Genomic DNA, 12,391 nt, shown 5'->3' with positions numbered 1-12,391 from the left:
TAGCATAAATTCCAGCTACAGCCTGGCCTTGGACGTGAGTGATGTTAAGCTATTGTGTGTGACTGTCCCATGAGATTCTCATCTGTCGTCCTCCAGCGCTGGTGCTGGCGACATCCACGGGGCAGTGACCTGCTGCGGACAGCTAGCTTTCAGAACAACATCTACCATGAGAAGGACGACATCAGGTGTGTAGCAGGACAGCGCCATCAGGCGTGCACCTTGCCGCATTATTTTCCTGTTAGCGCAATTACTGCAGCAGTTTAAATCAGTTCTACAGCAGTGCTAATTAACACCTTGAGAGTATGCTCAGAGCACCCCTGTGTGAACCCTAGTGATATACCTTTTCATTGAATCTTCTTACATGTCCTGTTTTAAACAGCATCTGTGCCTGCTCATCGAAAAATATCAGTAATGTCTTTAACATTTACATGAAATTGCAATGCATTTCGTGTTTTTTAAGTAAGTAAGTACTTCAAAACACAAACCCCAGGGAAAGTGTTTAGTTGCGTCTATAAAGCACACATGAACTTAATGGCTCTTTAGAGCTGATTTAGAAAGACCTGGTAAGGCCAAATCAAACTCTTTGTTGGGTTTGACTTGTAATTTTGGACATGGGCATTGTGCTGACAGTAGTGCTGGACACAGACATTGCAGTGATATGGGACAGGGGCATTTTGTTAACAGTAATGTGGGACATGGGAAATGTACTGACAGTAGTGCTGGTTGGTTCTCTCGGTGTAGGAACCTGGAGGCCCTCCTGTTTGGGGGTCAGCAGCAGTGTGTGGTTGTAGAGCTTGCTGAAGAGATGCCCACTCCAGCTGACATCCAGCTGGCACATACCCGTCTGCGTGCCCTTTGCCTGGGAGGTAGGTGCCCACTTCTGAATCTGTGGTGCATGTGATATCATTTGGCATGGTTATGTTTGGTACATTCAGTGTGACGTGATAATCTAGATCAGACTACATACCTGGGGATGACCATTCAGGTGTACCATGCAGGTTTTATGTGTAAATTTCAATCAACTCATAGATAACAGATGCTATACTATAACCTTCTGTTAGTAGAGAGACAATCTGCAAGCAAGAAACAAAAATCTTTGTGTGGTTTACACAACCATAAGAAAATCACAAAGTTCAGAAGGCCTAGAGTGGTAACATTGATCCAGGAAACAGAAGGCCAATCAGTTAAAAAGAATCTTGAGGAAAATATTGGAATCCATGGTTAGGCCTTAAATTGGGGTTATTCTTTGCCAAGTGGCATCGTAGAGGCTAGACAGCACAGATTCCAAAGAAGAAGGGATTTGTTTAACAATTTTTTTCAGGAAATTGACAAAATGCTTTGACTCAAACTGAACTTACTACATATTTTGACTGAGGAAAAAACCAACAAAATGACACACATTGGACTCATTATGAAGCTAAAATTGGCATATAATTAGTGAAAGAATAATGAACTTATTATTGCCAGTTGTTGAGGTCTTCATATGTAGTATTAAGAATGTAATGCATGAATAATTTATGGGAGGCAGACACAAAGCTGTTGTAATCATAGCATGATTTACAATAATTATAACTTTTTTAACTATAGGTAAATAAATATTGGTCTTAAGCAGAAAGAAAAGGAAGTTGGCTAACAGGATGCTTGGGCATATGGCACAAAGTGTAAAGCATAGGAAGCTGTCTGAAAATTACACAATGACTTATTTAGATTAAGTCAAATGTAACATTTTTCTACAAATGTAGTGAAGATCTGAGGCAGTTTTGAGGTAAAATTGTTGCATTCTGGTACTATTTCAGAATATGTTTCTGTGTGCTACAGACTATAAAGTTTGTCTTTTGTTTAACAATAGCTGAGACAGATTATGGCCTGTGAACCAATCAACAAGCTTGTTACTACTTTTGTACCCTATTTTGTCATTTCAGACGGCTTTTGAAATGACTGAACTTTGCTTTAAATAACAAAGTGTCTCAAAATTTATGTTTTTCCAGGATCAAGCATGGGCCTAGTGCCTTGTGTTGACATACATTTAACCCATAAATATGATTAATAAAACTGTACATAAAAACACAGAAATGTATAAATCCATATTGTAGTGGCAAATCCCTTAGTCCTATAGTGTGTGGGCCTGTTGCGTTAAGCTTCTTAATTGTGCACCAGTATATGTGAGATGCAAGGGGCTGCCGTCAGAGCCTGGCTCCCTGCTGTGCTAACTCCACAGATCCTCCAGCTGGTGAGGTCCACAGTGACTGAAACCGCAGTGCAGTCTGGGTGTTGCTCATATTCCGAGTTCGATACGCCTTTCGCAAACAGGACACCGCATAAACCACCTCCCTCCTTCATGCATTGTTCTCATAGCTTGGTCCTGTTGTGTTGTGCCTCACACACAGTGCAGGAATTTGGCAAAAAAACATCAAAATTCCCATCGTCTGACTGCAGTCAGGGCTTTGATCGCAGCGGGGTGGAGGGCGGAGGAAAAATAGATCAAAAAGGCATGCGTGACACAGAGTGGATCTCCTTCAGCATATACTGTAAAATATCCATGAAGTCACCCTTATGGAGTGTGAAATGTTTTTTGGCTGTGCTTGACTATAGTGCTGTACAGTTCCAATGGGAAGGGGGGGGGGGGGGTGCTTGGCACAGCAGGCCACTGAGTAGACTGGAGACTTACTGTCAGGTTTTACTTACCAGATACTGTTACCGATGTCACCGAAGGGTGAATATAGTTCTATAATTCAGTATAATGTGAAGATAAATTACTGACAGATTTAACTCTTTTCAAAACATGTTAGATACACTGATAATGACCTGTAACCCTGGTTGTTTACCTCCTCCCAATCTTGAAACCAGAACAGGAGATCACGATGTAATTGTTTTTTTTTTTTCTCTCTGTGCGACAGATATATCTGCATCTGTGTCTGTGCCAGATGACAAATGGCTGTCTACTCTTGAGGCCAGTCGCTGGCTGGACCATGCCAGGTAAGACAACCTGAGTCACAGCTCTGTGAGACATCAGTCATCTGTCAGCATAACTTGTGGGCCCCCTTTCTCACATCAGAGTAAATTAGTAGTAGTTTCCGTGTTCAACAGAAATGGTTTAAATAATATTTGTGGTTTTGGCAGAGCAAATAATTTTCAAAAATAATAAAAGTATCAGTGGAAACCAAGTTAGTGACATGTTATTAATGACTATGGGTTTGTAAAGACTACAGTATTAAGCTACATTGGGTCAATGGCTTAACTGGAATTCCAGTTACACTTTTCTTGAACTGGCTGTTCCATGTGCAGTTTCTTGTAAAGTGATAAAAATCTTCTGTATTAATTATTCTATATACAAAATCACTAAATGTTTGGACTGTGTTCCCAATACAATCTGCTACGATGCTTCAACAGGGAATTACACAATATTCCAGTGCTAAAATTTAAATCTGGCCTTTTACCATTTAAACTGTGTCCCTAGTAATTGCATGTCATTTTGTAGAACTTGATGGTATACAAAGGGATGTTAGCAGGAGGCAGGCAGCAGCAGTGAATTCTGGGATTATCATGTAGCTCTGCTCTCCCAGGTGCTGTCTCAAGAAGGCTGCAGAGGTTTCCTGTCTACTGCGAGGTGGTCACATGACTGTCATCCTTCAAGGTAAGCTACATGGTAGAGGACGTATAGCTTTGAGGACACTTGTGAGGGAAACTGTGAACTGACCAGAATGTAATGTCTCTTTAATTCAGGTGGAACAGAGTTGGACAGAGCAGGATATATGCTTAGGCCTAATTCCCATGCAAGCATTTTATTCTTTCAGTTCTTAAGGGACATCTTGCATTAATTTCAGAGATATGTTTTGTCAACATGTTGTGTGACAAAATCAAGATTAAACAAAATAACACTTGCTTAAATGTGTTATTCAAAATGTGGGGCAAAGTATCGTGCCTAAATTGAATCTGGGCCGTAGACTTGACTGGACTTGTTTGTAAGAGACACCCGTTGTTATGTATGATACCTTACAAGGGCACATTGATATATTCCACATGGTATTTGTTGGTCATGTGTTTCAGATGGAGGCCTCTTTTTTAGCTGCACTAACTTTTTTAGATGCTGTGCCTTTTTAGGCTTGCTACTAAGCTTACAAGTGACACTGTTTTTAGATGCAAGGCTCAGTTTTAGGAAATGTATGACTGGGAATATGTAGTTGTTAATAGAATGAAGTGAATGGAATTTTGAACTCAAATTTAGCTACATTTTAACTTATGGTGAGAGAACTGTGGATAGCACTAGTAGTCTTTCCCCCACAGCACATATGGTTAAGATAAGTGCTTGGATTAATTAGGTCGTTAATTATCCAAAGGACATTCTGTACTTCAGTATAATGTTGTCTTTTATCATAAATATAGACATTAATTTGAAGTAAGGTCCTTTTTCATTATTTATTGAGGATTACTGAGCTGCATTGGTATCGATATGATGCACATGTTATATGATGTACAGTCTTCCTGAACTCCACCCAGCAAAAGATTTAATCATGACAAAAGCAACGATTACAACAATTATGACTGTATAAACTAATGCTTGGCTGTCTTGGTTCAACCAGCTGTTAGTACTACGACTACCAACGAAGTAATTTGCTTCAAGCTAATTTTGTTCTCTGAAAATATTGTCCCTAATTCTTTGCTGGTGATTTGGTAGCTGAACATTCCCATTTCTGTGTATTGAAGTAATATGCTCCTAGTGTCTTAAATTCTTGAAGTATTTTTAGAGAAACAGGAATATCACAAAGCACCCTCCCCCAGAACCCACAATCCACAGTGTCCTCACTAGCACTAAATAACTCAAGAAACAAGTCCAGGGCAGTCTCAGATGCAAAGAGCCAGTGCATGCATCTCACACCTGCGCAACAGATGTGGATTCAACTCGCTCACACTTGAAACCACAAGGTGGCAGTGTTTGATATGTATCCATTCAGGTGGAATGAGAGAGATGAGTGTTGACTGAGGTGATGCATGACACATTCCTTTTCATACTACATTCTGGTTGCTATACATTCCAGTCTATTGACATTAATTAAAAGCAACAAAGTTTTGTTTAAAAATGTTACATATAGTTATCTTTGTGTTAACACTTGGAACTCTGAAAATGCATTAGGCAGATCTGTGTGTTTTTCTCATTGTTGAATTGATGTGACGGATTTGATTTGTCACAAAACTATTCACACACTTCTATGGTGTTACCATAATAAATGTGTTAAGCGGTTCCAAGGAGAAGTACTTTATGAACAATGATAGTGCAGAAGCAAAGGTTGTTGTGTAATTATAGGCTTAGATGTCACTCTTACTAAGGGGAACCCATGATAACCGTGTTTCACCCACAAAGTATAAACTGATCTAGTGCCTCAGCTTTCTTACCTAACATGTTACTCACAGCCGTGTGGTAACATGTACTGAACCAAAATAACTCTTTCATTCCGCTGTTCAGCTCTTGTACTTTAGAGAGAGCAGGAGAGATTTCAGCCCAGACCAGGCCTTCTCATAGTTAATTCTGCCAGGCTAAGTGATGTTCAGCCGCAGAATTGGCTGGAAGAAACGGCTCCTGTCAGACAGGAGGGTGCTGGTGACAGGTGGTAATGCATGAGAAGCGTTTCAACCCGAGCAAACCTTCCTCCCCAGAATGAAAATAAGCTGTGCAAGAAGAAGCCTAGAACCCAATGAAACTTGCTTCAGACCAGGCAGCCAGTGACAGACAGCAGACGCTGACCTTTTCTCAGTGTTACAGAAAATGAATGTAACCTTTGATAGAAAAGTAGCTGCATTTGGAGAGATCATATGCAGATACAGATGTGAAAGGTTTGGAGTACAAGACATTAACTCAGTAAATTTTATCTTTGACTTACATGAAATCAGCAGTGTCTCTATTCTGTTGATCTTCTGTTGTTCTTTTTAGTTGATTGATGTCCTTGTCTGTTTGTAAATATAAATTGATTGAGTTTTTGTTTTTATTTTATAGTTCTTATATTTTAAAATATTTATCATTTTGATATTGATTTGCTCATTTTTAATACTTAATGCTTAATTTTTAATACTAATACTACTGTTTTGCTGTAATTTTTCATGCTGCACACAACTGGTTATGGTACACATATAATGCTTTATCAGGTTTTCAATGCCCTGCCAAGTTTTTATAGTTGGATTGGAATTTGTGTTTGATCAATGTTGGATCAATGTTGGATTGATGTTGAGTTGATGATTGAATGATGTTTGTCTGCAGAGCAAGAGGACAGGGACATGAACTGTGTGGTGTCCAGTCTGGTCCAGGTGATGTGTGATCCGTACTGTAGAACTGTGCCAGGCTTCCAGGGCCTCGTCCAGAAGGAGTGGGTCATGGCTGGTCATCGCTTCCTCAGCCGGGCCAACTACCATCGAGACAGCGACAAGGAGGAGGTGAGGGTCACCTTGGGGCTGTACAGATCCCTATATATTTCATGTTCTGGTAGCAGTTATTTAAATAATTATGCTGCTGAAGAGTGCTGAATTTTATTGAAGTCAATATCAAGTTTGGCACCTGCTAGACTGTTATGTTGAAAGTGAGGAGTTCTCCTAACAGGTAACACATCTGCAATCAAAAGCCAGGTGTCACAAATACATTTTGAGTCGTTGCGGAGTGGAGCACGTTTCAAATAGCAGCGCTTGTTAGAGGGACCAACCTGTGACCAGGGCCTTGCAAACTCCTCATTCAATGTTCTACTTTCCCAGGCCCCTGTGTTCCTGCTCTTCCTGGACTGCGTGTGGCAACTCTGGGCCCAGTATCCCTCTCGATTCCAGCTCACAGGGGACTACCTGCTAGCCCTCCATGACAGTTTCCACTTACCCCTCTTCAGCACCTTCCTGTCCAACTGCCAGAGGGAGAGGAGCCGCCGCTCACAGGTAACACAGCATTGCTACTGCCTAGCATTGCCATTGTTACTTCACACAGAACTTGTGGGGATATATTTAATCAAGGCATAAGCAACTGGTCTTCTGCTTTCACATACACAAAGCTTCCTTGTACAATATTGAGAGTGCATTCTACACTTCTGTCAGTAGGTGGCAGCAGTACAATGGATAATTTGCCTTTAGCTCTTGGAATGACTCAGTCTTGATGAGAATAACAAACTGTTGAGAGCATTCAGCAATAAAGAAGATTTTCCTGTTTTGTGCATGCTTTGCTGAAAGGTCAATAGCTTACCAGTTTGTAGCTATGAGGGTCTTTCAGGCAGCATAGGTGTAAAAGAAGAGAAAGGATTGGATAAGATTGGTGGGGAGGCTAGTCGGGGAAGAACTGTAGTAGCCCAAGCTGGAGGGCACCAGAGACTGGACCAGTAGCTGTCTGGACTGGTTGGTTTTTACAGGTGTATTGGTGTACTTTATTCTCCCCCAGCGTCTGTCTCAGAGCTACACCCCAGTGAATGGCTGGAGGGAGGTGCTACCCCAGGACCCCTCCCAGGATCCAGTGGACCCCCCTCTTCCCCCAGTGTGGGACTGGGCCCTGCAGTACAGCTGCCAGAGGCGGGCACGTTTCACACACCCTGTGGCCCAGTCTTCCGCACCCCAGCCAGTCCTGAATGGGAATCTCAACACGAACCCTGACACACACAAGGTAAGGCCAGACGGTCATTCCTGTTCAGAATGAACAGAAACTGCAGTATTGCAGACATTTGACTGTGGGACAGTCAAGGGATTGGTTTGGGCAACCTTAGAAGTCAACCCCTCAACCCCACTGATGTGATATTCCAAGGGTGCAAGTGAACTAGTGTGAGTTGGCCACTGATAGGATCAGGTGGTATATTGACAAGATGCACCTTTTCTATGGTTGCCTTTGAACTGATGTTCATATTCATACCCAGACAGTTTATGTTATGGGGCTGTAAATTCTAATCAGAAGTAAAAGTGATGGTTTGGTAAGTTGGCTCAAGAGAAGAGGATGATGCACGTAATGGAGAAAGGTCAAAGGGCAAGTCGAACGGCCTAGATGGAAATATAAGGCAGCAAACAACTGTCTAATGAAAATTCATGAACTCTGTGGAAAAAGGCCCTCTTTTCCATGTCCCCGCTCTCCCTTCCTGATGAGCTGGCCTTGGCAGCCGCGGTTATGTGTGCCATCTGCGCTTTCCATGGCGGTGCTGCATCACAGCGCTGTGTCGGGCCAGAGCTGAATAAAAAGCAGTGATTCTGAGAGATGGATGAGCTCTTGGAAAGCAGGGAGGCTAACAGAGAGGACCTGCATGGAGGAGACAGCTGGCTTTATATAATATGTGCAGTAGGATGTCAGTCTCATTATCAAAAATCAGGTCGCTTCTTTTAATCATGAGCACTCAGGTGCTGAGGACACTGAATCATCTGTGAATTTTGAAAACTGATGTACAGGTTTCATAATTTTTCAATCCTTTGTGTAAAAACCATACATATAGAGAACAATCTACATAACATAAGACACAAGTTCCCAAGTATTTCTACACTGGATTGAAGAGATTGTGGTGGCAAGATATCAGTTTCTTTTGGGTGGTGACACTGAATGAACCCTTCAAACTTCACACTGTATCTGTAGTTATGTGTTAGACAAAACTGTATGAATGAAGAATATACTTCAGTCACCAAATGGACTTTATTTTAACTGTTTCCAGTGCCTGATTTTCCATGAACACATGACACAAAGTGGGAATTGAGTTACACATCTTTTAAAAATGATGTCAGTACCTGTGAATGTAAATTTGCGATGAATATCCGACAGAAGCTTTGTGCAGATTAAAGCAATGAAATACACATGGCATACTTTATACACTTTCCTATCCAGTAATCAGTGATACATTCATTATTATGTATTAGTCATGCATGAATTTCACATTACTGCTTGTATCATCGTAATTATTGGCATAAACTCCGACTTTGGGTCTAATTGCTGGTCACACAGGCAATCAGGCTGTGATACGAGGAGCTCACCCAAGACTAATATGCTTGAGCTGCTCAAGGTAATGAAGTGTCTCAGTTTGGGAAGGCTCAACACTTGACTTTATTTCCAAGGGCAGCTGTGAGCTTCTGAATTGTTTTAATGTTCCTATGATTGTTTGAGTCTTTATCATTATTGTCTGGTTATGTCAACAATAACAAATGTGTAGTATCTTCTTGTGTTCTTATTGTGATTGTGTCCTACTTCTAAAGTAAAATGAAAGTGACAAAGTACTCTGCAACTGCTATGGCTAACCCTATCTTGTTACCTTGACGCATGCTCTCTTCTTCCTCCCCCCAGTCTCAGCTCAGTGATGGAACCCTAGGCTCTGTCTTCCTGCTGTCCCGGGGTACTTTCTCCTCCCCCTCACACCTTCTGCCCTGGCGTAATGGCGGGGGGTCGGGCTCGTACCGAAAGAGCCACCGGCGGGCCCCGTCCTCAGAGAGCCTCCCGGGACTGGAGCGCCTCATTAAGACGTGGTCCCAAAGCGAGCCCTCCAAAGTCTCGCCCAACCCCCAGGACCCACAGGAGCCTCTGCTGCCCCTCCTACTGGGGCCTTGTATTGGTGTGTGGAGGGACTGCTACCTGCGGGGGGCTCTCCAGGCACAGGTACCCAAACAGCTGTTAGCAATGGAGAGCACTCAGATAGGTGGAGCTGCCATGTGTTAGTTCTGACTCACTTATTTAAACTACTCATGGTATTTTGCTATAGAGAGTAAAGTCCTGCTTGACTCATATAACCAGCACATGGTTGCTCAACGCTTTGAAGCCTTATCCTCCCATTGCTGGTTGCCAGCTTTCCTGATATAAGCCAACAGTGGTAATTCAGTAAGAATCAATGTTCATAAGGCATATAAGTCAAATGTATAATGAATGAAATGATACATTTTCCTTTCTTAAATGTCCTTTTCATATGTAAAAACAAATATTATTTATTATGTGGAATGTAGTAGTTGCAAAAAGAGTAAATAAATGTAATTTGTAACTGTAATGTAATGTCTTTTTTTAACATGATGCATCCCCGGTGGTAGTTGAAGTCAGGAATGGTACTGAGTGACAGATTTTGTGTTTGTTGTGTTCACAGGCCTTCTGCCACCCCACACCCACGTCCATGTACCACCCTGTCGACCAGTTGGCCTGGGAGGTCCAGCAGCTCAGAGACAAGCTGGCCCTGGCATCAAGTGGACATGCTGCCCCCACAACCAAGAAGCAGGAGTCTCGGAGGCCAGACACCAACCTCAACCAGAACACCAACAACGGCACTTTCCTTTTCTCCGCCCCGCGGCCCTCCTTCGTCACACCCCGGGGCCTGCCTCCGACCTCTGCCCCACCCAGGGCTCCGCCCCCCACCGCACCCCTGCCCAGGCTGGCCAATCGTGACCCGAGCAAACGTACATTCCTGTTCAGCCACCCACCAGACAGTCGCCAAGACCAGCGCTACACTCCCATGCCCAGCACAAGGCTGTCCAAGAACAGCGGGCCCTCTCTGGGGTCCTGAGCACCGCACTTGGCTAAGGATTTGATCCTCAAAGAGATGCGTAGGAAACAGGTAGCATTCACACCTGTGGTACTAAACTCCACATCCGAGATTGGGGGTCAACTCTAACAAGCTCCATCACACTCCAAGCCGAGCTCTTGACCTACTTCCCCTAATACAATGGGACACTGGGGTGTTTTTGCTAAGGTTAGCATATTGGTCAAGAATGGGATGTTGAAAAGCAATAATTTCCCAGTACTCAGTGAGAAGTACAGCACAATGTTAACAGTATTTGTTGCATGTTATCTAGAGCTGATTTCTACAGCTGAACAAGACTGATTCTGTTGTACTCTGTTAAGTAATGATTGCACTTCAAGCATTTTAATTTCTTTTTTTATTCTTGTATACTTATTAGGGAAACTGTAATGACCAGCTTTCCAAACCAGCAAATGAAATTCCTTGGTTTTCATCTAAGGTCATCTCAGTATTCTGTTGTTTGAACAGATGAGGAAAAAGGCCAGTAGATTGCTGAATATATTCTGTAATGATGATAGAGGATGACTATGTCTGTCTCTTTGCTGGATCTAATTAGATCACCACATTCCATTGCTAATATACTGGAAGAGGCATCAGTGAAGCTGAATCAAGGGTTGTTTGACTTTCTCGCCTGACTTTCTATTGCAGTCAGTTTACAATTTGAATAGCTGTTACAGTCCAGTCAGATCAGGTAGATAGACATGGCCATTTGAATTCTGTCTCCATTTAAGAGAGTTAAGGCTGTACATATTCTAGTCAGGGATAATGGCAGCAGGTTTAATATGGAAACTCAGAGCAGAGAGCACTTTTCAAAGTGAACAGTAGGGGGAGACATTCACATAAACCCTCATGGCATTAAAATGCACTCCCAGGACTTCATGGTAATGTGACTGGATGTAGGCCTCGGGAAACTTTACAACAGGAGTGCCCATGTTTTAACAATATGCTGTAAAGATAGGGCACTTACAGTCAAACAAGCTCAGTTTTATACATTAGGTTACCCTTTACTCCAACATATATATTTCTAACTACCCACTCAAAGCATCTGATAAACTTTCAATAATACAGCATATTTTTTGCATAATTTGAATAGAAGAGGGACCAATACTGTACATTGTTTTCTACATAGTATGAGTTATGTTCTCTTGAAGTGGCTAATATGTAGTATTATCCACTCTCTGTGGTGACTTAAGTGTTTTCTTTAAAAAGTGTAACATTGAAACCCATCTCCAGGTATTCCAGGGAAAATAATATAAGCATTAGTAATTATTATCATTCATACATTGCTGTAATTAAATACGCATGACCATTTTGTCCATTTATATGTTTTGCACATATTTGGTACTGTCTTTAGCTGTAGACATTTGTAAATTGATGAATGCTGAAAATGTGTTGTTGATGGATGCCGTTTTGAGTCTGTTCAGTGGTGTGGTGTGCTTTCTGGTCCAGGTTAAATTGAGAAAATAAGTACAGGCCCATGCATAGTTCCCTTAGACCTTCTGTTTTATATGATGTGAAATCTCAGCTATCAAAAGTACCAGGCTAACTACATGGATAATACTGTCTTCATGAGGTGCATTCTGTCAGATTTCCAAAGTGAGCTATTTCCAAGGTTTCAATCACATTAACGGTTTAGGTCGCTTTTCTAATGAATGCCATCATTCTAATGTGATCTCATCAGTGTGACGACCATGGTACAGCTGTTGTTGTTCATTTTATATGGAGGAAAACCCCTGCAAAACCCAGTCCGAGTTATAGCCTTTGCTATGTAACATATTTTATTCACTCAAAATGTTATTTTTGACTGTCTATAGATATCAACGTTAATGCTGAACCTTGATTGAAACTTCCACCTTCCATAAAGGTGATGATAAAGGTGATGTTATTCCATTATAGAAAGATTGCACAATTTT

At 41.9% G+C, this 12,391-nt stretch overlaps 1 protein-coding gene across 1 annotated transcript in view; it reads left to right on the top strand.

Annotated features, from left to right (window-relative positions):
- Positions 1-12,076, top strand: part of mtmr11 (myotubularin related protein 11) — a 32,357-nt gene extending 20,281 nt beyond the window's left edge. Inside the window, exons 9-17 of the mRNA XM_036539878.1 lie at positions 97-185; positions 742-866; positions 2,898-2,976; positions 3,564-3,634; positions 6,251-6,423; positions 6,736-6,906; positions 7,400-7,618; positions 9,266-9,574; positions 10,050-12,076. Of these exons, the coding sequence (XP_036395771.1) occupies positions 97-185; positions 742-866; positions 2,898-2,976; positions 3,564-3,634; positions 6,251-6,423; positions 6,736-6,906; positions 7,400-7,618; positions 9,266-9,574; positions 10,050-10,463 (1,650 nt within the window). The 3' untranslated portion in view covers positions 10,464-12,076. The remainder of the gene's footprint in view (positions 1-96; positions 186-741; positions 867-2,897; positions 2,977-3,563; positions 3,635-6,250; positions 6,424-6,735; positions 6,907-7,399; positions 7,619-9,265; positions 9,575-10,049) is intronic.
- The last annotated feature ends 315 nt before the right edge of the window (positions 12,077-12,391 follow it).

This window comes from Megalops cyprinoides, chromosome 10 (assembly GCF_013368585.1).
Source record: "Megalops cyprinoides isolate fMegCyp1 chromosome 10, fMegCyp1.pri, whole genome shotgun sequence".
Lineage (NCBI taxonomy): Eukaryota > Metazoa > Chordata > Actinopteri > Elopiformes > Megalopidae > Megalops > Megalops cyprinoides.
The sequence above is the reverse complement of the archived record's forward strand: the minus strand, read 5'-3'. Positions and strand labels throughout refer to the sequence as shown.